This window comes from Typopeltis vanoorti, chromosome 21, assembly GCF_054136105.1.
Source record: "Typopeltis vanoorti isolate ZY-2024b chromosome 21, IOZ_Tvanoo_1.0, whole genome shotgun sequence".
NCBI lineage: Eukaryota > Metazoa > Arthropoda > Arachnida > Uropygi > Thelyphonidae > Typopeltis > Typopeltis vanoorti.
This window is the reverse complement of record NC_143569.1, coordinates 17,535,492-17,560,626: the sequence shown is the minus strand read 5'-3', so window position 1 is coordinate 17,560,626 and position 25,135 is coordinate 17,535,492. Positions and strand designations below refer to the sequence as shown.

The following is a 25,135-nucleotide window of genomic DNA, read 5'->3' as shown; positions in this document are numbered from 1 at the left end:
ACAGGTATAGGATTAGATGGTATGCTAGCTCGAATTTTATGAGAAGGTGCCAGGGAATTGGCAGTGCCTTTGATCACATTGTTTAATTTAAGTCTTGGCTGTGGGTTAGTACCAAGGGGTCAAAAAAGAAAGAAGGGAAAATAGTTCTATTGCATAAAGGAGGCTCCAAGACTGATGCTGCAAATTACTGACCAATCAGTATAACAGTAGTCATGGTCAAGAGCAAAATATTGGAATGGTTAGATAGAAATGGGATACTATATAGGAGACAATGTGGTATTGTGGAGGGTAGGCTGTGCCTCAGTAACTTATTTACATCTTATAAAACAGTGACAGCTGAGTTGGTTGAAGGTAATAGGTGTATAGTGATACTGCTGGACTTTGCAAAAGCTTTTGATAAGTTTTAATGCAACTTACATTATCACCTCTGTCAGAAATATGGAGTAGTTAAATTTTTAGTTGACAGAGCTTGTAAAATTTCTCTTCTAAAGAATTAACTGTCTGTTATCAGAGCTACCTTCATCTCTAATGGTTATAAGGCAGAAACTATCAACAAAATAATCAATAATTATGATCTTCATCTTATTTCTTCTCAAGAAGTTTCTAGAATTTGTCTTCTATATGTTAAAGGACAGAAAAAATAGCAAGACTTCTTCACCAGATTGACCTACAGGTCTCTTTCTATCCAGTCCATAAACTTAATACCTTCTTGTCTCCCCAAAAGACAAATATCCTCCTCTCTCTCTTATCTGGGAGTTATTATTATTACCCAAGACCTCATGGAGTTAAAGACTCATCTGGGAGGTCCTTTGCAGAGTTTACAGAATCCCTTGTTCTTGTGGCCTATGCTATTATGGATAAACTGGTCATTCTGCACAAATTTGTTTGGAAGAACATCAAGAACATATTTCACTTAAAGAGCCCAATAAATCTGGTTTAGCATAATTTATCTAAAAAGCATAGAATTTAGTGGAATAATACTAAATTTCTATATAAGTTATTTTCTTCTGAAAAGGTTGTATAAAGAAAGCTGTGAAGCACACATTCACAATCGTAACTTTAACAAAAACAATTGCATTGAACTTTCTTAATTTTGGGAAGTTATCTTAACTAATGTTCACCATTTATGTGTTTCATAAAAATTGTAATTAATTAGTTATTTAAATTTAAAATATATATTTTTTAATTTTAATTCATTCCTTGATACCTATTAATGTTGATGGAGTTATCCTCCAGCAGTCAATAGCACATATAATATCATGGGCTTTCAATCTAATTGTTGTTCATTTTTATATTTATCTCTTCTTACTGTTGTGTATCGAAAATGGCTATGAAATATCACCAAAATTTCTACAGAAATAAGTAATTTACATAAGTAATTTCAGTAATTATGTATTATTATAATGACTTCAACTTTAAATCAAAAGTAAGGATGATGTTCCTGGTTGGAACTAGATGATAATCCTTATGTATCAGGAAACTCTGAACATATCCCACTAATGATTCTATACTGTTGGAATGGTTGATGGTATGACTGCTTATGTTAAGTATCTTCCACTGTGTGAAGGTTTCTTATAAACAGGAAAGAATAATGTTTCATTTCATAGTCATGTAACTAGTAAAGAAATAACTTTAATTTTCTGTATTATGTATTTTTGTCATGTCTCTGCATCATAAGATAAATGGACAAAAAGTAACTTCTGTTAATCTGAAGCTCATTGAGATCTCGCTTTAACCAAAGTATACTTACACTGTTAAAAAAAAAATCTTTTTCCCAATGAAATTCTTCTTGATATCCTCTGATCTAAACTTCCATCACTGAAAAGTACATCCCCAAATATCAAAGTTTTTGCTATTCTTCAACACTTGTCCATGGAGTTGTAACGGTGGTGTAAGAAAGAATCTGTGTGACAAGTTTATTTAGATCTGTATTATGTATGTGTATGACAATGCAAAAATTCTTATTTTTAAAATTATACCACAAGTATTCCAAAAATATTACAATTAATGTCTGCTCTCTGGTTTTGATGTAAAACCTTTTTTGGTGATATCTACAAAGAATTTCTGTTATGACTGTAATTTACATTCAGAATAATAAATTGGTTTTATTATGGATATTACTGGCTAGAGTTGCATATATGCATTTCTGCCCCACATATAAGCACTCAGCCGTGTCCAGACAATTCAGTGGAGACTATTCATCACTGGAAATTTAATCATGGGGAAAATTAATCGCACGAAAATTCGTGGTTATATGTGAAAAAAAAAAAAATTCCCATGTAAGAAAAATTTTTAAATATATTTCTTTTAAAAAATATTTTTTTAAAAATTTTATTCTGATATTGCTTTTGTATGATGACACTGTTTTTTAAAAATTAATTTCCCCAGTATCACATATAAATAATTTAATTATTTATATTTATCGGGAAATAATATAAATGAGAAAATATACAAAATTTGCTCATTTGTAATAATCACAATTTAATTTCAGTTTCAATATATTAAAAGTTATCTGGTACAATTACTTTGGGAAAATAACGAATTCAAATAAAAAGAAGGTGCACACGTTACCTAGCAGTATTTGTGTGTTTAATAGTTTGGAAGGGAGGGGGGGGGGATGAGCCATCAAAGATGAAATACAATTTTAATTCTATTATGAAAATTTTGGAAATAAAATTTCATTTTGACACATGCACCTATACGTGTTTTGAATGATAAACTGCAGGGAAAGTATCACTACTTCAAAATTGCTGCATAATATCAAAATTAGCAGAAAATATGTACATAACAGTTTACTTCATAATAGTCGTTCATTTCAATATGTAATGAGCGATTCCAGGAAACCAGAAGCGAAAAGAACTACAGATTACATTATAAATATTATACATTATGTGATATGATTCAAGATTTACATATGATTATCTATAAGGTAATATCGTAAAAGAGCGAACCTTCACACAATCTGTGAACTAATTTTCTAACTAAGATTATGAACAAATATAAAGAAATCAATTTGTAACAGGTGGAGGCTGTATTTATTTTAAAATTCGGGTTTTTATGAAATTATAAAGTAATTATTTGATAAAAATAATTATCTTGAATCAAGTTCTGGGAGAATAAAATGTATTGGCGACCGAGATAATTATCAAAAAAAAAGAAAAAATTATAATGGCATTGTTATCCAGAGTGATAAAATCTTAAGTGAAGAAATATGAAAGGATCTCTTATTTGCACTGGCATTAAAAACTATAATTATACGATAAAACTGGTAGTAAAAATAAATGTAACTTGTAGGTAATATAATTTAGATTCCAGTTACTGAGAAAACGGCAAGCAACTTCGTTTCTGGCAATAGGTAATTGAACGTTATTTGAATGGTACTTGTGCCACAAGGTTCTGTTCTTGGACCACTATTGTTTAATTTGTTCATTAGCGATATAGGAAAGGATCTGAGAGTTACTGTTCATTTGTTTGCTGATGATGTAAAGTTGGGTAGAGCAATAGTGAAGGCACAATGTCAAAATTTTGCAGGATGATTTGGATAGTTTGGAGGACTGGGCTAAGCAGAATGGATGTTAAATGTGATAGTTTTGAAGGGGGGCAGGGTGAGCAAACTTAATGTAGCAAAATGTAAGGTTATGCATTTTGGGATGAAAAGATTAGCAGTAGTATTGGTGGAACTGTACTCTAGGAGATTGACGAGGCCAGGGATTTGGGAGTGTTGGTAGATAGGGAGTTGAAGTTTAGGGGGCACATTGCAAAAGTGGCTAAATCAGCTCATCAAATCACTTGGTTACTGAAGAATACTTTGATGAGCAGAGACAAGCAAGTTATTGTTCCTCTGTATCGAACCTTGATAAGACCCCATCTAGACTATTGTGCCCAGATTTGGGCGCCAGGGTTTCTTCTTGATGGGGAGGAGGTAGAGAGGATCCAGAGGCGAGTGACCAAGATGATAGCAGGTCTATGGAATGAAATTTTTGAGAACAGGTCGAAGATTTGTGGGTTGCAGAAATTGGGTGATATGATTGAGACATTCAAATTACTGAAGGGTTTCTATAAGATCAATTCAGAAGATATTTTTGAGAACAGGACTGGTTGTGGGAGGACTAGGGGCCATCCATGGAAACTATGCAAGAGTGTGGTTAGCAAGGGTGTTAGAGCTAGGTTTTTTACTTGGAGAGTGGTGAATGAGTGGAATAAGCTGCCAGAGTCTGTTGTGGTTGCCATGACTGTGAATGAGTTCAAAGCGAAGTCTGATAGATACTGTGTGAATGTTGAATAGTTGTTCTTGACATGATGTTAGGGCCTCCCTCGATGATTCTAAGGAGTCCTTTGCCTGTAATAATAATAATAATGTAGCTATGTACGCGAGATAATCTTGTTAAGTGTTCTCGTCAGCGTGAAGGATTATCGCACCTTCTAATGAATATGACAGTCAAATGCACTTGATATCCATGTTTTTTCGATAGGTAGTCTGACTCTTATCCAGTATTTGCTGGACATATATAGACGTCCTGGCCAGTTGGGAGGTTAACCCTGCAGAGGTCGTGGGCGAAAAAATTGCAGATTAGGTCGTGTGTATCCAAGAGATACGTTCATTACTCGAATGTGATAAAACTTAAAAAAAAAAAAACACTAAAAATATAATATGATGGTTTATTTATTTTCAGTTACAATCTCGAAATTATTAAAAAAAAACAGCTAAACCAATACTATACTGACATCGGAGTTTGCAGTATCTCACCAATTTACTGTCAAATATCACTTTTGCATTTGACTGTCATTCTCATCATCGGACTCGAGTAACATTCGCTGAATCTCTTCAACATCTGATGGATTATCCTGTTGATATATTTTTCCAGCCATTTTCAATGGTAAAAAAAAAAAAAAAAAAAAAAAAAACAATACTATACTGACATCGGAGTTTGTGGTATCTCTCAGATACAATTTACTATCAAATATCACACACCTCTACATAACACGTGTTAAACCAAACTGACTTCAATTTTCTAGCGAATTTTCCCCATGATGAATTGTCCATGAACTGCACTCAGCTACTGAAATTTGTCGTTAATGTTTGTATTATTATTTCAGAATTAGTAAGTGAAATTTTTGTAAATGCTGATAGGTATAGAAATTAATGGGTCTATAACATATTTTTTTTAAAATATTTCAGAACTTATTCCACGTCCAGCTCAGTCAAGTGATGATTCCCCTCTTTATCTCTGTATTCGCATGGGATATCCCATTAAGAAAAAGGTAGCAAGAACTTCACCTATAATGCATTATGGAAAGAAGAAATTAAAAAAAGAGTATTGGTTTAGCATACCTCGCAACAGGTAAGTTTAAAACTTATTATTTCACACTATACATAGAGAGAGGAGATACTAACTGGATGAATGATTTGGATTTATGTTTCTCACTTCTAAAAAAAAAAAAAAAGAAAAACTCCAAACAAACTTGTCCTAGAGTGTAGGTTATACAAACTACTGTAGTTTGTATAACCTATACTTTGATTATTTTGTGAAATTACTGTTACACATAACTTACAGAAAGATTAATCATCTATTTGTTTGGACTCTTTCAGATTTTCTGTTAATATCTATGGGATTTCCAAAAGAATGCAGTAGGCATTGAACATAATGTGGCTAGTCTCTTAAATATTTATAGCCAAGTTTTTCACTGGGTTGGGAAGTATATTACACCTGGTAAATTATCATATTATTTTCATTCTTTCCAGTCTGTTGACTTCATATCAAGTTACATTTTTTTGTATCCAATAATGCAAAAAAACATACCACCTTCATAGGACACGTATGTTGCCTGTATACAATGAGGATTACATGTAGATTAGTTTTGACCTTGACTATGGTCTCACCAGTGATAGCCAGACCTGTGGAGGTACTAAGAATTATCTTGCTGACAGTAGTCAGGTGCTTGTTTTCATCATACTTGCTTTCATTCATATGTCACTCCAGCATAAAATATGGATGAAAACAGAAATATAGTATAATAATTTAGTGTTATTTGAATTAAAGATCTGATTTTAAAACATGCATTGCATGAAATGCTCCACATGCCTAGTTTTGTAGTACAAGGCAAGTCACACTTGTTGCATGTCAGCTCTTATCATCTCATATTCACGTAGAAATATAATAAAAACTGTGAATTTAAGCAACATACATACTACTATTTAAAATATATAGTCCTATTAAAAAAAAAAATGGTCTGATTGATGTTTCATATCTATTCTCAAGTTGTATATACAGGATACTGTTGTAGTACTACATGATTAAATTTATTATCTTTCTGTTGAGTGTTTTTCCTTTTGAATTGATTGGTTATTTCTAAGGTCTAAATATATTGTGAAATCTTACATATGGTCTAAGATACTACTAACAGCATCAGGTCACCTAGATCTTGGTCTTTTTCTAGCTATACGGCAATCAAATACTAGTTTGGTTAACATTTTCCCTCCAACAAACATACTACCTTAGATTAGCTCTGCTTAAGCATTCTTGAATACCAGTGATAGCCAAATTCTGTCATATTTTATTTTTTTAATATCATTTTATCACTGATGTTATCTATCTGTTCATTCTTCTAATTTTTCTCAAAGACTCATATCTCTGGTATAGTCTTTGATCAACTGTTTTTTTCTAACCCAACTCTCAAATCTATAAGTTACAATTTGGATTGAATACCATCTTGTATATTCCTAGTTCAGTGTTTTTGACTAATTTTTCATCATACCTGCTTTGTTTATTGTTATCTATTTCCACATTAATATGTGATCTCTAGAAAGTGTATCTAAATAACTGAAATATTTTACTTGGTCTCCAGCATTCTCTGTTGAGAATGCAGTTGATATTTTCCTACCTATCATGATCCTACCTATTTTCAGTTTCTGTTCAATGCTAACTTTCCTATCAAATTTTATACAGCAGGTATCCAATTTAATTATAGAATCCTGAAGACTTGTAATGATTCATTTATGAATAAAACATCTGCATTGAGTAAAGATCCAAATTGAATATTTTCTGATTTTGATAGCAAGTTTAATGCCACATTCTTTCATAATGCAATTCATATTTTATTATTATTAACATCTCCATGGAGTCTCAACACTAATTATGGGAGGCATATACTAACTATTCACAATCCCCTTCATAACTCTCCTTCAACTAATTGACAGTGCACAACCATTCAAGGCAACCCTTTTCAATCATCACTCTCCAAGAAAAACATGTACTCCTCATATCCATACTAACCACACCTTTCCAGGTATGACAACTTAGTGTGATTTGGCTTTGGTACTTGTTAGAACTTGTTAAAATGTCTATTGGAATGAAAACATCATGAGGAATAAATTAAATAATAGTTTAATGCTTTCGATATTTTTCTCTGTTGCAGAGATATCTTCAAGGATGTTATATAAGTTATAACATATACATGGGTGACACAGAGAAAACTGGAACTTAATAGATTTAGGATATAGTCCTAGCTGAGAAGAGTGCCTTTTTTGGGTACTTATAGGCTGCCTTGGTTGTAACACAGGATGCTTAAGAATTGATGTGCCATAAGATATGGGACATCAATTCTTAAGCATCCTGTTCTCACAACCATAAGTATTTAAATTAAGTTTGTTTTTTAAGAGCTGCTTTAAATTTTCTAAAGCCTTTGGCATTTAAACCTGCTGATATATATACACTGAAATGAAGTGTAGTTTTTTTTTTTCTGAATTTCCTAGCAAATTGTGCACAATCAGTGTCAAAGGTCTGGTCAGTTAGACATTGACTGTCCATATTTACGGTAAAGTATATATTATGTTTTCCAAATGGATATTGGCTGATATGCCATTCTGCTCATGATATGCTAAATTGCAGGAAGAAAAAGTTTTCTGTATATCAGAAACAGAGTGGAAGGAGTATGTCTTGAGGAGAGTAGATAAGGACATTCAGTTTAAAGTGTATTGGGGGGGGGTGAAAGCAGTGCAGTGATTATATTCTTGAGATTGTGGCTGTTTTTTCTAACATACTGCAGACAGAGAGAACAGCAGATCACTGTAATTTTTATGTAGAAGAGGTTGAGGACTTGGTCATATACTGAATTCAAAGGAATTCAGTAGATGGGACTATAGTGAATGCCACTATAATGAAATGATACAGTATTACAAGCTATAGAAAAAGTCTTTGCCGACGTCCCATAGATCCAGTGCTGTTTTTAGCTCATATTACAAAAAGCAAATGCTCAAAACTGTCATAATGCTGTACTGAATTTCCTAGCAAATTGTGCACAATCAGTGGAGAAAGGAAATGGCAGGAAATCATGTATTAACAACAAAACGGTTGAAACCATATACAAACAAAGGACATTTAGAGAAATTACACTAGATGACAACAAAAATGATTGGCTGAAATCAAACATATACAAAAGGAATACAAAAACACATGAAAAAGTTCAAATGCAAACAATAATGGAAGATGCTAAGAAATAACCAGAAGAATATCAAAGTATAAAAATAATGCAGAGTTAAATATTTAAATTTCAAGAGGTTACGTTAATTTTATTACCTGAACTCTTCATAATGAACTAAATATGTGCAGACTGTACTATTAAAATCAAATGAGCTGTTACCCAAGACAATTTCTAAACTTTTAATTAAACTTAGAAATAAAGAAATGCTCTGTATTTTGCCATGTTTCTTTTTTCATTTCTAAGAGAATTCTATTAGCTTATACCAGCTTTCCCTCATTGGGTCTCTGTCCAATTAGGAACCTGACTTGTTCACTCCAGATGTGCCATCACTTTTTCCTTCTCCTTAAGCTAACTAATACATGCTGACTATTCTTCGTTACTTGTGTTTTCTAATAATTCTATTTGCTGCACATCAACAGTGCACAGTGTAACAGTATTTAAGGAATCAGGTTAATAGTCTCAGAATATTGCTTTTAATAATGAAAAGTAATACTAACACACTTGCTGGAATCACATACATAGTTTGCTTTATAATGAATTTCCTTGAATAGCATTTATTTTTTGGGACCCCTCCCGGTAGTTTGTTGTGATGGTGTTTGCTAAGTGAGAGTTGACTATAAAAACAAAATTTATTTTAGCACCATATTAATATTCACATCTTTTTGCTCAAAAAAAAAAAGTGGAGTGGGGCATTATTCAAGACTTCTTATACAGTGGCATAAAATACTGTATAAATTTACAAATAAAGGGAAATTGACATTTCTGAAATAAACATTGTGAACCTCACTGAAATTCACATATATAAATATACTATATGTATTTACTTGACTAAGAGTGGTATAAATACTTAATTCATATTATTCAGCTTGATTTACACACACACACACACACACACACACACACACACACACACACACACACACACACACACACACACACACACACACACACAGGTAGTCCTTAACTTACGGCGGCCAAAAATTATTATTAAAAATTCTCTAATTTAACTTTGCCGCCAGCATATATATACATATATCACATTGCTTTTGTATAATGTGATATATGTATATTCCTTAAATTGTCAAATGAAGTATTTGACAATTTAAGGAAACAACAAGAAGATAAATACTGCTAGCATATATTTAATGCTAGTAAAGGTTGGTTTTATCAATTCAAAAGCTGATTTAACTTACTTAACATATGAATAACGGGAGAAGCTGCTAGTTCCAATTTTGAAACTGCCAAAATTTTCAAGAAAAATCTGAAAGGGATGATAAAAAATAAAGGCTGTTTGCTAGAGAAGATTTTTAACATAGATGAAACCAGACTGTTCTGGAAAAGAATGCCAGAACGAACTTACATTCACAGAGAAGCTACGTCGGCACCTGGTTTTAAGTCATTTAAAGATAGGATTTCTTCTTCTTCTTGGAGGAAATGCTGCTGTTTTTAATTAAAACCATTTCTTGTTTACCGTTCACAAAACCCCAGAGCTTTGAAAAACATTGATAAGAATAAGTTGCCGGTTCTACAGGAGTAATCCTAAGGCTTGGATGACAATTGTTTTATTCGAAGACTGGTTCTTAAATTGTTTTATTACAGAAGTACGTGCCTACTGTCTTGAAAAAAAAAAACATTCCTTTTAAAATTCTATTGCTGCTTGACAATGCTCCAGGACATCCTCTAAACATCAGCGATTCGAATGAAAATATAAATGTGATGTATCTACCACCCAATACAACAGCTGTGATTCAACCTATGGATCAAGTTTTCATTACTACATTCAAGACATATTATCTGAAAACCACATTTTCTCAAGCAATAACAGCAATGGACAATGATACCATAACATTATGCGATTTTTGGAAAAATTACAATATTAACAATGAAAAATGAAAAGTTGGTCCTTGTTGGGGATCTAAATAGCAGAGTAGGAAATGATTGTGAGACATACAAAAATATTTTGGGAAAATTTGGAGAAAAGAGCAAAGCTAATAATAATGGCAAATATCTGTTGGATTTCTGCTCAGGACATGGACTGGTTATTACTAACACCATGTTCCAACATAAAAATGTGCACAAATTCACATGGAGAGAAGAGGCTAGGAATAAGAAAAGTCTCATTGACTATGTTATTGTTGATAGTGATGTTTTCTCCCTGGTGCAGGACACCAGAGTGTACAGAGGATTTGAAATTGGAAGTGATCACTATTTAGTCTTGAGCAGGATAAAATTGAATTTCATATTGAAAAGAATAACATGTAAGAAAGTTTTAAAGCGAATAAAAGTTGAGCAGCTCTCAGATGTGAGCTGTAGACTAAAATACACAAAGATTATTGAAGGAAAAATGAAAGAGTTTGAGAACAGGAATCAAACCTTGGAGATTCAGTGGCAAACTCTGAAGAAAACATTGATTGATTCTGCCAGAGAGGCATGTGGTGAGGTTGTTTGTAAGGATAAAAAAATCAGAACTCCCTGGTGGACACAGGAGGTTAAAGAGGCAGTGAAGGAAAAGAAGAAAGCATACGAAAAGTTCCTGTCAAATAAGTCAGCTTGTGCTCTTAGAGAATATAGAGACAAATGCAAGAATGCTAAACACTGTGTAAAACTAGCTAAACAAAAGTCATGGGAGGACTTTGGCAAGAATATAGAAAATAAATATCAAGAAGGTGGCAAAATATTCTGGAGGTTGTTGAAGAAGCTTAAGAATGGAGGAAAGAGTGCTATAAAAGGAATTAGAGATGATAAAGGTGACATGAAAACGGGAGAAAAAGATATCCTTGAAGTATGGAGTAATTACTTTGAAAAACTGCTAAATGAAACAAGCAGTGATGACAGCACAGTGGTAAAAAAGACTGACCAGGCATGCAGTCAGGAATACATATCCATACTTGAAGTAGAAAAAGCCATCAAAGGCTTGAAATGTGGAAAGGCAGCAGGAGTAGATGATATTCGACCAAAAATGCTGAATTATGGTGGTATAAGAGTCTTACAGTGGCTGCACTGCATAGTTCAGAAAGCCTGGACAGAGGGACGAATTCCCGATGATTGGAGTAGAGCTCTCATAGTACCCATATATAAAAAGGGAAATAAAACTGCATGTGAGAATTACAGAGGTATTTCCCTACTGAGTGTTCCTGGCAAGATCTATGCAAGTATACTTGAGAAACGGTTGAGAAGAATTGTGGAAGAAAAGCTTGGTGAAGAACAAGCTGGATTCAGGCCAAATAGAGGCTGTCAGGATCAGATCTTCACTTTACGACAAATAGTCGAGAAAGCATGGGAATATAACAAAGATCTGTATTTAAGTTTTGTCGATCTGGAAAAGGCATATGACAAGGTGCCAAGAGAGAAGCTATTCAATACGCTGCAGTTATATGGTGTCAATGGGACATTATATCAAGCAATACTTAGTCTTTATTTGAGTTGTAAGTCAGCAGTTAGAATTGAAGGAAGTACAGGAAGATGGTTTAATGTTAAATCTGGTGTGAGACAAGGATGTACATTATCCACTCTGTTATTCATTATCTATATGGATCACATTATGAAGGAAAGTGGTATTAAACATGATATCTAAATTGGAGATGTTAATGTCAGCACTTTGCTTTATGCGGATGATGTTATACTTCTAAATAAATCCGCTACAAGTCTGCAAGATTCTCTGACTAAATTGAATAGCTCTTGTAATAGATATGGTATGAAGGTCAGCAATAAAAAGACAAAGACAATGAAAATAGGCAGAATCATTGAAAATGTCAACTGTGTTGTGAATGGAGAACCTGTGGAACAAGTAAAACATTTCAGCTATTTAGGCACGATTTTTACTGAAGATGGTAAATTTAATATAGAAATAGACAACAGAATCAGCAAAGCTGGTATGGTGGGAAGTCAATTGAATAAATTCATATGGAATAAGAGAGAAATTAGTCGGAACACTAAATTAGCTGTATACAAGACAGTGTTCAAACCAGTTTTAACTTATGGATCTGAGAGCTGGGTCAGAAGTGAAACACTTGACCAAAGACTAGAGACTTCAGATATGAGAGTCCTGAGAAAGATTATAGGTGTGAACAGATGGCATCAATGGCAGTATCATATTAAAAACGAGGATATTAGGAAAGAACTCGACATTGTCAGCATCCAGGAATGCGTTAGCAGAGCTAATCTCAGGTGGTATGGTCACTTAAACAGAATGGGCGAGGAAAGATTAGCAAAACAAGTGTTCTCTGCCAGGTTGGCAGGAAAACGACCGAGAGGAAGACCAAGATATAGGTGGATTGATACGGTACAAAGTGCTTTAGATGATAGAAATATAAGATCTGATAATATTGGAGTGTTGACAAGTAACAGACTGATTTGGAGGAAAATTGTAGATAGGAAATTAATAATGATGTAATTTTTTTCATGTAGTACTATCATATCCTGTACACCCCTTGAGGGTACATGGCAGGAATTTGATGATGATGATGATGACCAATGTATCCAGAACATTGGAACTTCATGGAAGGAAGTATCGGAACAATGTATGCGAGGAATTTGGAAGAAGTTACTACTGCAGGAGACACTTGAAGAGATTATTAGCATAATATGTTAGAACAAATTGGTGAAGAAATCGTTGAAATCGCAAGAAAACTGGATCTAGAAATCAATATTACTGATATAGAAGAATTAGCAGATCACGAAGAAGGTGAACTGACTGATCAAGACTTGATTTTCCAAAACAAAAGTCAGTCAGATGTTATCGTGAAATATATGAAGAAGAAAAGAAAAAAAAAACCAACAGACAACATTTACCAATTTTCTGATTAAAAAAGCTAGTCCCAATCACGAGAAATAACCATATCATGCAAATGAGTGACAGTTACTCACTGTTTAATTAATGTTGTTGTTGTCTTGTCCTTTGAAGAGTCTTAGATGTTTCCGTGCGCTCTTTGTACTGCTTTGGCTATGTCTGTGATTTTGTTTGTATAGAGCTGTTGTTCAGGATTAGGATCTATTTCTTGCAAGGCTGCTGTAATTGCTGGACAGGTAAGGATGTGAGTGGGTGTCAGTTCCGTATTGGGGCAGTTGTTGCAGTTTCTATATGTTCTCGTATCATCTGTATTGATCTTCATTCCTCTATAATGTCCTGTTCGTAGTCTTGCTATCGTAGCGGAGGTCCTTCTGTCAGCATTGATCTCGGGAATTTGATGTTGTATCACTGATTTCAATGGAATTAGTTTAGCTTTTGCTAGTGCATTGGCATCAGCAAGAGTTATCATATGAGTTTCTTGGTTGAGTTCTCTGGCCTCTTTTGCTAATTTATCAGCTGCTTCGTTGTAATCAATGCCTACATGAGCAGGAATCCATTGTAGAATGCAACTTTTACCTAAACACTTTAGATGATTTAAGAGTTTATGGATGTCTTGTGTGAGCTTGGTATTGCCATTTTTGATTGCCTCCATAGCTGATCTTGAGTCACTGTAAATTATAATTCCTTCAGATTGTTGAGATGATGATAGATTTAAGTAGGCTTCTAGTGCTTTAATTATTGCGTAGAGTTCGCTGGTAAAATTGGAAGCGATTCTCCCAGATCCAACTTTTATTGAAAGTTTTTCACCTTTCGGGAGTAGAAGGAGAACACCAGCGCCTCCATTAATCATATTGGTGTCTGATGATCCATCGGTATAACAAATAACCTGTTTGGAGGATGAAAGAAGGTTGATGGTATTTAGGCCTTTTTCTTTAAGCATTTCTTTTGGTTCTTTTTTTGTACAGAGTTTGGTAAGGTTTAGATTTATGAAGGTATTTGAAGGTAAAGGACTGGAAAATAGAGGTTCTTTGTTTATGTGGACATTTAGCTGATCAAGACCTATTTCTTTCCTGATAGTGTCATCATATTGTAAAGTCGATGATCTGTGAAGTCTGCAAATTTGGTTCCAATGTTCATAGGTTTTTAGGGAGACATGATCACTTTGGTAGCTTCTGATATTATTTATGAATTTTATGGTGGCAAATTTTCGTCTGTCCTCCAGCAGGTCAAGCCCACATTCCTGTTGGGCTCTGATGTTGTTAGTGGATGAGACTGCACCAATGATAATCTTGGATGCTTTTGCTTGTATTTTGTCTAGGTTTTTCTTTACCGATGAAGCCGAAGGTGACCAGATAGGTGCTGCATATTCCATTATTGGCCTTATTAGTGTAGTGTAAGTAGTTTTGAGGATTTTTGGCTTTGCACCCCAATTTGTTCCACAAAGCCTTTTCAGTATATTTAATTTTTTTAGAGCTCTGTTGGAAGTGTTAGAGATGTGTTGTGCAAAACGTAATTCCTGATCAAGCGTAATACCAAGGTATTTTGGATTTGTGACTTTTTCAATTAGCTTGTTATTGATCATGACTTTGGGATTGTAGGAATGTCTATTTTTCCTGTCTGTACTAAATGTACTTAGTTTTGTTTTGTCTGGGTTGATTTTAAGTTTGAGTTCGTTTGACCATTTTTCTAATCCTCTCATGGATTTGTTTAGAATTTCCTCTGATTCTTTGATTTTAGCACTAGTGTGCCAGATGGCTATATCATCTGCATAGCAAGTTACTTTTGTGTCTTCTGTAAGGTAGGGATGAATATTATTGACATATAGAAGGAATAGTAAGGGACTGAGTACTGAGCCCTGGGGAACACCAGCCCAGGTTCTCCGCTCTTTTGATATTGCTGTATTGATTCTGACTTTGATCTTTCTTCCTCTGATGAAATCAGCAATCCAGATTAAAGCGTTTCCTCTAATTCCAATATCATGTATTGTTTGTATTAATTTTTTGATCCAAACACGATCAAAAGCAGCAGTCATATCAAGGAATATGGCAGTTGTCTTTTTTGTTGGTTTTTCCTGAAATGAGTCTATTATTGTTTGGCAGAAATGGAATAATTGATCTGTTGTCGAATGACGAGTTCTATAAGCAGTTTGGTAGTAGTTGATTTTCTTATTTTTTGTCAGCCAGTGCATAAGCCTGGAGTGTATGATTCTTTCAGTAATTTTACAAAGTATGCTAGTTAATGCGATAGGTCTGTAACTTTGACATTCTGCAGCATTTTTGTCAGGTTTCAGGATGGGTACAATAACTGATTTTTTCCATTCTTTTGGAAGTTTGCCCGTTCGCCAAGAGGTATTGAGAATGTCCAGAAGTTGTTCTTTGGCATTTTTGCCAAGGTGTTTGACCATATGACCAAAGATAAGATCATTACCAGGGGATTTATTAGGTGCAGTTTTCTCGATTGATGAATTTAGTTCACTTAGTGTAAATTCTTCGGAGAAGATGTCATTAGTTTGGTATGTTCTTGCTTGTTTTAGCAATTGACTTGTGAGTTTATTGAGGGGCTTGTCCTCTCTGTTATACTGAAGTTTGGAGTTGTTTGAATAGGTTTTTGCCAGTGTGTTTGCAATTTCTTGATCTGTAATAGCTTGTTTGCCAGCATTTATGATGAAGTTTGTTTTCTGTTGGTTCTCTTTTTTGATATTGTCTAGGATTCTAATAATATTCCAGTGTTGGCTGTCTTTTCTTGGATCCAGGTTACTGCAAAGTTCCGCCCATTTCTCTTGTTTGCACTTCCAAATTTCCTGCTCTATTTTGTGTGTTATGTCCATTAATTTCTTTCTGTAATCATCAGTTTTATTAATTCTGAATTGTTCATTGATATTGTCTCTTTCTGTAATCATTGAATCAATATTGTGATCTTTCCAGTATGGTATCCAGGTGTTTTTCCGCTGGCCTCTTGGTATTGTTGCTTTGGCAGTTTTGCTGATGTGTGAAGTAAGGATTTGTAATTTTCTGTCGAGGTTTCCAGAGACAGGTTCATCTTGACAGAGGCTCTCCAAGGTTTGAGTAAACCTTGTCCAGTCAGCTTTTCTGAAGTTCCACGTCCTTTTGGTTTGCTGTTCTTGTTCAATCTTGAAGTTTAGTGTTGTTATTATGGGTCTGTGGTCACTGATGGCATTTCCCAGAATTTTCCATTGTGCACTTGATGCAATACTATAATTAATGGCTGTGATGTCAATAGCAGATTCAGTTCCCGTAGTTTTAGAAAGATAGGTGCTCTGTCCATTGTTAATTGTTGTGAGTTCCAAATCTGTAAAGAGGTCTTCCAATTGTTGACCTTTATGGTCTAAATTGGGGGAGCCCCACGTTGGGCTTTTTGCATTTAGGTCACCAAGTATAATGGTTGCATCAGTTAGAGAATCGCTTAGCTTTTCAATGATGTCTGTATCAATATTTGTATTATCAGGATGATAGACGTTTGTGATTGAAATAGAATGGTTTGGTAGATGTATTTCAACAGCTTGAGCTTCCGTTGAACTGTCATTATTTAAATATTGATTTAGGGTGATTTCTTTGAATTTGATTTCTGGGGTCTTCAAAAGGATAGCAAGCCCGCCACCTGTTCTTTCTTCTCTATCCTTCCTAAGAACCGTGTATCCTTTGATGTTGAAGTTCAAATTTTTTATTTAGTTTTGTTTCTTGTAGACAAGCTATATGGATATTATTTTTATATAGCATGTATTTGAGTTCATCCATTTTTCTCTGAGTACCGTTGATATTGAGTTGTTTAATTGATGACTGTTTAATTAATGACACCATTAATAGGTTTTTTGTTTATGTTTATGTTAACTAATATTTAAAGGAATTTCAAATTTTCTTAAATTTTTCTTTCTTAATTTTGTATTTATTTATATGTATATCTGCTAATAAATGTTTATATAAGTTTATATATTTTTAACCATTTTAAGTTAAATAGAAAATTAATTTATGAAAATATAAGAGAAATTGAACAAATCAAGAATTAAAAGTCCTCGACTTACGATGGAGACGTTGGTACCTAACCCCGTCGTAACTCGAGGACTACCTGTGTGTGTGTGTGTGTATTTATATCTAGTCCACACACGAAAGGCCACAGGACCTAAAGCACACTAGTGCTGTGTGTGGGCAAGAGGAATTGAAGAAAGGAGGAGTCTGTTCACATTTTGCTTGAACAGCTGAGGGTTTTAATCTTTGGGAAAGGGAGTGGGGGGGAGGGACTGTTCCAAAGGACAGAAGTAGACAGAACAAAAGAGGAGGGAGTGAAGTTGGTTCGGTGAGTTTTAAGATGGAATGTAAAAGGGTGTTGGTTAGCAGTGACTCTTGTTTTAATGATTTTGGAGGAGAGTGGAGGAATAATAGTAGCCAATACATCAGAGCACTGTCCATGATATCTATAGAAGAGGCATAAAGCAGAAACAATGTCTGTGAGAAAGGGATCATTAATTAGCCGGATTGCCCTCCTCTGGATAGAAACGAGCAATCTTAGGATTTTGGTTGTTCACCCCAAATAATGGGAGCAATATTTCATAACTGGGTGGATTTGGGCTTTGTATAGAGTTAGCACCATGCCAAAACCCAGGATGAAATGTTAGATAACAGAGAAAGGATCACGGCTAGGGCGTCCCCCGTAAGCGACGTGCAGTTCTGTCGCCCGAGGACTGTGAGAAGTGGGCTAGGGCTACTGAACCAAGGACGGGTTCAGCTAAAGAAGCGAGTCCAACAGAAAGAGAGTGTATGTAAAGTAAGAATCGGGTCACTGAATGTGGGTATGATGAATGGGAAGAGTAGGGAGATAGTGGACATGATGAGAAGAAGGAAGCTGAAGATCTTGTGCGTGCAGGAGACAAGGTGGAAAGGCAATAAAGCAAAGGAGCTGGCTGAGGGATATAAACTGTTTTATAGCGGTGTGAATGAGAAGGGAAGAAACGGAGTTGGAATTATCATCGATAAGGAGCTAAAGAGTGGAGTCTATGAGATGTGCTGGAAGAATGAGCGTTAAGCTTGAGATGGGAGGAAGTGTGGCTATGCCCCGCAAGTAGGTTGTGATGGTGAGGAGAAAGAGACATTCTGGAGAGAACTTGACCAAGCAGTAATGGGAATCCCTGATGGTGAGAGAGTGATTGTCAGAGCAGATCTGAACGGGCATGTAGGAAGGCAACGAAGTGGTGAAGAAAGGGTACATGGAGGTTGGAGTAGTGGTGAAAGAAATGAAGAAGGTAAAAAAATCATAGAATATGCTGTGGCCTTCGATCTGGCTATAGCTAACACGTGGTTCAAGAAGAGAGTTGGGTATCTGATAACCTATAAGAGCCGGGATAGAATGAGTCAGATTGACTATATTATGTGCAGTAGGAAACATCTGAAGGAGGTGAAAAACTGTAAAGTGATTAATGGAGAAAGTGTAGCAGCACAGCACAGGTTGGTTGTGGTAGACTGTGATATAAAAGGGGAAAAGAAGAATAGACGGAAGTGGTGGGTACAGAGGAGAATAAAGTGGTGGAAATTGGAAGAGGAAGGACCAAGGAATAAGTTTAAAGAAGAGGTATTGAAAGAAATGAAGTTACCAGAGGATGTGGAAGAATGGTGGGACGTTAATAGTTGGAATATTAGAAAAATTGGAGAAGAGGTGCTTGGTATAACATCAGGAAAGTGACCACCTGAGGATAAAGAGGCATGGTGGTGGAATGAGGAGGTGCAGTTGGAGATCAAGGAAAAGAAATAGGCAAAAAAAAAATGGGACATGACTGGAACTAGAGCCGACAAGGAGGCATATAGATTAGCAAAGAAAAATGCAAAGAGAGCTGTGGCAAGGGCAAAAGCGAGGGCAGTTGATGAGGTTTATGAAGAACTGGAGAGAAACGCTGGCGAAGCTCAGTTGTTGAGAATAGCGAAAGCCAGAGATAAGGCCTTGAAAGACATAACATCAGTCAAGCAGATAAAGGATACCTCAGGAGTAGTATTACAAGATAAGGACAAAATCAGAGGAAAATGGAAAGAATATTTCCAAAAACTACTAAATGAGGAGAATCCAAGAGAGAGGTGTGAGGATGGAGAGGTAAATGAGAGACCGGTGCAAGACATAAGTAGAGAGGAAGTGGTTTGGGTACTGAGAAAAATGAAGAATGGAAAGGCTGTGGGAGCAGACCAGATACCTGGGGAAGTGTGGAAAAGTTTGGGCAGTGAGGGTGTGGATATGTTATGGGATCTGATGTGTAAAATAGCCCAACAGGAAAAGATACCAGAGGAATGGAGGAAAAGTATTCTCATCCCAATCTACAAAGGAAGAGGAGATGTTCAAGACTGTGGCAACTATAGAGGAATCAAGCTGATGTCACACACATTAAAAATATGGGAAAGAGTAATTGAAGCAAGGTTACGGCAGGAAACGAAAATTGGTGAGGAGCAGTTTGGATTTATGCCAGGAAGAGGGACAACGGATGCAATATTTGCGCTAAGGCGATTGATAGAGAAATATAGAGAGAGAGATGCAAGTGGATCTGCACATGATGTTTATAGACCTGGAAAGGCATACGACAGAGTGGCCAGGCAGGAGGTATGGTGGTGTATGAGGAAGAAGGGGGTGTCAGAGAAGTACGTGAGGTTGGTGAAGGAGATGTATGAGGGAACAGAAACTCAGGTCAGGTCTAGTGTCGGCATGACAGAAGGGTTCCCTGTTGTCATAGGGCTACACCAAGGGTCAGCTCTGAACCCCTACTGCTTTGACCTGGTCATGGATGTACTAGTGGAGGATGTCAAGAAGGAGGCACCATGGAGCATGCTGTTTGCCGATGACATTGTTCTATGCGAATCATCCCGAGAGAAGCTTGAAAATGCCCTGGAAGAGTGGAGAAAGGCATTGGAGGAGAGCGGCATGAGAATTAACCGGGTGAAGACTGAATATATGTCAACGGGGAGTGACGAGGATATCGTCATATGACTCCAGGGTGAAAGGCTAATTTCAGGGAAGAAATTAAAGTACCTTGGGTCAGTTGTCGAGAGGAATGGTGACCTGGATGAGGAAATACAGCACTGAATAACATGCGGTTGGATGAATTGGAGGAAGATGAGCGGGATCCTGTGTGACAAGAGAGTTAGTTGTAAGAGGAAAGGAAAGCTCTATAAGATGGTGGTGAGGCCGGCGATGCTTCATGGTGCGGAGACGTGGCCTATAACCAAGGCACAGGAGAGGAAGATGGAGGTAGCGGAGATGCAGATGTTGAGATGGATGAGTGGTGTGACAAAGAAGGACAGGATAAGGAATGACTACATCAGAGGGATGGTTAAGGTGGGACCAATTGGAATATATGGAGTTGGAGGGAAGGAGGAAAAGAGGCAGGCCCAAGCTCAGGTGGAGGGATAAGATGACAGAGGATCTTAGGGAGAAAGGATGGAGTCCGAAGGATGCTCTGGACCGGAGAACTTGGAAGAGGAAGGTTAAAGATTGGTGCGCCGACCCCGTTTAACATGGGATAAGGCAGAGTGAAAGAAGAAGAAGAAGAATAGAGTTAGCAGCAGTGAGGGTGTAAAGTATAGTCTTGTGCAAATAAGTACACCAAGTTTTTTGGTGGCTGCAGAAACTATATTTGAAATAAGGTTGTGCCAGGAAAGATTAGAGGTGCACATCAGTCCAAAAAGAGAAATCTGATTGTGTTTGGGTATCTCAGTATTACTGAAGGTAAGAGGGAGGGATGGATGTGAGCTCTTTCTTGCGAGAGTTTAGACAGAACTAAGTTTTGTTGGCATTGACATTTACAAAGTTGCCTTGTTGGGATATAGCTATGAGATCTGAGTTCATGCCCTTGGTCATGGTAGATCTTGAGTATTCTAATACTTGAGCATTAACAGGTTTGTCGAATGAAAAAAAGGAATGGAGTGTACTGTTATCAGCAAAGCTATCGATAAGATTGGAAGTCTGTGAGGGCAGGTTGTTTATATATAAGAGGAAGAGAGAGGGTGAAAGAACAGAACCCTGGAGTACTCTTGCATTGGTGGGAAAATCTGAGTAGAGTAAGCGATCCACCATGACACAGTGAGGGACCAGTGAGAAAGCTGGCAACCCAGTTGGAGTGAGGAAGGCAGACCCTAGGATGGCAGTTTGGTGAAATGCCTTTGAGATGTCATGGGCCACCACATCAGTTTCTCCAAATTTCTTCATGTCTTGGGTCCATAGGTGGGTGGTGAAAGCAAGATCATCCATAGATCATGAGTGGCAGAATCCATACCGCTGGTCATTGATTAGTTGGTATGTCTCTAGATCAGCGTTTCCCAAATGCTAATCTGGGAAACGACCCGGCACTGGGTTACGAAAGCTAAATGCTGGGTCTCCTAAAAAAAACTCTCGGAAACCTAGGTGTTTCGTTTTGGGGTTTTCTGTCTTTCAGGGAACTCTAAAATACAAGTAAATCGCATTTAATCGGGACTAATGAATAAAGAATTTAATTAATAGAGACGAAAAACGTGCTCTGTTTGCATCCATGTCGCTATTTCACAGTCTCTTTGTTCGCAGTAAAGTAGCTCAGGTAATGGCAAGTCTGCGCGGCGGTAACCATGCCACCAACTGAATCATTTGGCAGTCTGGCATTTGTTTTACTCGCCCGCCACATACTCACTCTGCTTGTTCAGTTTGAGTTAAGCATCGAGAGAGAGAGAGCATATTTTTTTTGTATTTACTGATTACGTGTACCTTGCCCGGTGGGTTTGGCTGAACAACCATAATTATTATAATTGTTTCTAAATAATTTATTTCATTCTTTCTTCATCTCGCTTGCCATTACCCATTTAAAGATGGATAAATGGGTAATAAAACAACAAACGAACAATGTGCCGGTTACAAAATCTTTGATTAGCACCAATGAACAATCAAGTGACGTGCAGCCAAGCACGAGTTCTGAGAACAGCACTAACAAACGGCCACATGATGTGTTGTCTACTACTCCTACAAAAAAAGATGTATGTGACAATACAACTTACACAGAATTTCTTTTTTGTAAACCTCTGACAACGAGAACAACAGCTGAAGAAATTTTTAATTTGATTGCAAATTACATCATTGAAAAGGGCATTAAATGGAAGAAATATGTGGGACTGAATAACGATGGAGTCTGCACAATGGCAGGCGCATGTACTTGACTTTTTTCAAAGATCAAATACGTAGCACCAGACTGCGTATGAGTGCATTATAGGATTCACAGAGAAGCATTGGCCATCAAATGAATGCCATTGCTTTTAAATGCAACTATGCAAGAGTGTGTACAATTTATAAACTTATAAAACCTCGTCCATTGAATTCAAGAATATTCTCTGCATTGTGCAAAGAAATGGGGAGTGAACATGAACATCTTCTTTTACACTGCGAGCTGCAATGGCTGTCAAGAGGGGAATTATTTAAGAAGACTTATTGAATGAAGAATGAAGTTTTAATGTCCTTAGACCAACATCTCCCAACGGCTAGGGATGTAATATTTGAATTCAAAGACAGTTTTCATGATGTCAGTTGGTTAATCAAGGTTGCCTACCTTTGTGACATTTTTGATTTTTTGAATAATTTAAACCGGACATTACAAGGTAGCAATGTAACTGTATTTAAAGTGCAAGAGAAGGTGGAAGCAGGAAATTGCAAATTTTTTACAAAGCTAACAGAATTACAAAAAGAGTATAATACAAGTTCCAATGCAGATGAGATTTCAGCTGTTATCAAGGAACATATGCAAGGACTGCAGGCAAGTCTGAAGGAATATTTCCCCCAATCATCAGCAACAGAGCATGGATAAGAAACCCTTTTACAATGAATGCAGAATTGCTGGATTCAGATATTGAATCTATAATTGAACTGTCGTGTGATACGGCACTCAAATACATCTTCAACACAATACCACTGATGGATTTTTGGCCGTCTTGCTGTCAGGAGTACCCAGTTTTAGCAGAAAAAGCAATAAAATTTCTAATGCCTTTTGTCACAACCTATAAGTGTGAAACAGGCTTTTCAACACTGGTTTTTCTAAAAAAATAAATATAGAAATCGATTGGAAGTCCAACCGGATTTAAGAGTAAAGTTATCTTTTCCTCCAAACCTGAAGTTTCTAGTTAACAAACAACAGCATCACACTTCTCATTAATAAATTACTTGGCCTTAGTTTTATTTCTCTATATTTTTGTAAGAGTAAATGCTTGTTTATTATAATAATAATAAATGAAAACTCTATGAACATTCAAATCTGTTTTATTTTACCTATTGGCCATAAAAATTTTAGTGGGTCACGAAGATGAAGTATTAAAATAACTGGGCCATGGAAAAAAAGTTTGGGAAACCTTGCTCTAGATGGTTCAAATGTTGGTTGTTGATGACCTTCTCCATAATGTTTGAGAGAACAGAAGTGAAAGGAATTGGATGGTAGTCTGTTAACTTTTATCACCTTTCTTTGAGATGGGGTGAATGTGGACCTGTTTCCATGTTGTTTGGTAAATGTCATTTGAATAGGACAGATTGAAGAGTCAATAAAGGATAGGTGTAATTTCTAGTGCACAATTTTTTAACACAATAGATGGGATTCCATCAGGAGAGCAGATGCCTTGGTTGTGTTCAGGTTAAGGATTCTTCAGATTTCTTTTTGTTGGAAGACTATGGGAGACATGGAGTTCCCTCCACTCCATTCTTTGCAGAGTGGAGGGAACTTTGTCCAGGTCATGAGTGCAGGTGGAAGAGAAGAATGATGCAAGTAAGGCTGGCCTTGTCTTTTGGTGAGGTGACTACAGTACCATCTGGATGTGAGAATGATGGAAATCTGGGTGGGCAGAAGTTGCACCCAGTGGCCTTGGCAAGGGACCAGAAGAAACAACTGCCATTTGGGCAGGAGACAAGTTTCAGCATTTTGCCCTTTCAAAGTCTGCCTTGGACTTGGTGATGATTCTTTTACATCTGTTGCAGGTTGCAGTATAGGCAGAGAGGGTGGCTTGAGTTTTGGTCTTGAGCCAATTGTAGTAAGCAGAGGTTTTTTTTTTCCTTTTACAGCATTGGCACACTTTTTTGAGAACCAAGGCTTGGATGGTGGCTGAGAGTTTGGACTGGAATAGGGGATGAAAGTCTTCATTTCAGTGAGGATGATTTCTGTTATTCAGTTGAGCAAGTGTTTGTATCAGAAAAAGTGAAGCAGTAGTCAGACCATGGGAAGGAGGAATAGAAGTCATGGAGATTCTCCCACTTATCACCCTTGTAGTGCCAAAGGACACAAGACTGTGAACTGGTGGGCGTAGGTTGTTCTGTAGCAAAAGAGACATATAAAGTTGTGGTCTGAGTTTCCAAGAGGTGAACTGACAACCACAGTATGCCTGGAAGGGGAGCTTGTTACGAAGAGGTCGAGTGTGTTAACAAATTGGCAAATATATATGTATATAAAATCCATTAATTGAAAAAAATAAACTTTCCTATTTTTTCTGCTGGGAATACTTTGGTAAGAACATAGAAAATAAATATCAGGAATGTAGCAAAATATTCTGGAGGAAAATCGACTACCAATAGAGTTGGATAGATATAGACCAAAGGGAAAGAGAGAAAAAGGAAGACCAGCAGCAAGCTGGAAAGATCAGTGAAGCCAGAACAGGCAAAGGCCTAATCCTTGAAGAAAAGAAGAAATAAAAAGAATCTTCTAGAAAATCTTTGTTTTAGATAATTATCCGTGATCTTTATTTTAATTGAATTTCATATTGAACAAAAAAGTGTGTAAGAAAGTTTTAAAATGAATCATGGCTGAGCAGCTTTCAGAGGTGAACTGTAGACACATCATTGAAGAAAAATGAGTTTGAAAACAAGAACCAAACCTTGGAGATTCTG

At 36.3% G+C, this 25,135-nt stretch overlaps 1 protein-coding gene across 2 annotated transcripts in view; it reads left to right on the top strand.

Moving 5' to 3' along the window:
* LOC150094651 (oxidation resistance protein 1A-like) overlaps positions 1–25,135 on the top strand; it is a 308,638-nt gene that overhangs the window by 170,311 nt on the left and 113,192 nt on the right. For both annotated transcript variants that reach the window (XM_090411008.1, XM_090411009.1), the window contains one exon: positions 5,180–5,342. In XM_090411008.1, the coding sequence (XP_090267134.1) occupies positions 5,180–5,342 (163 nt within the window). The remainder of the gene's footprint in view (positions 1–5,179; positions 5,343–25,135) is intronic.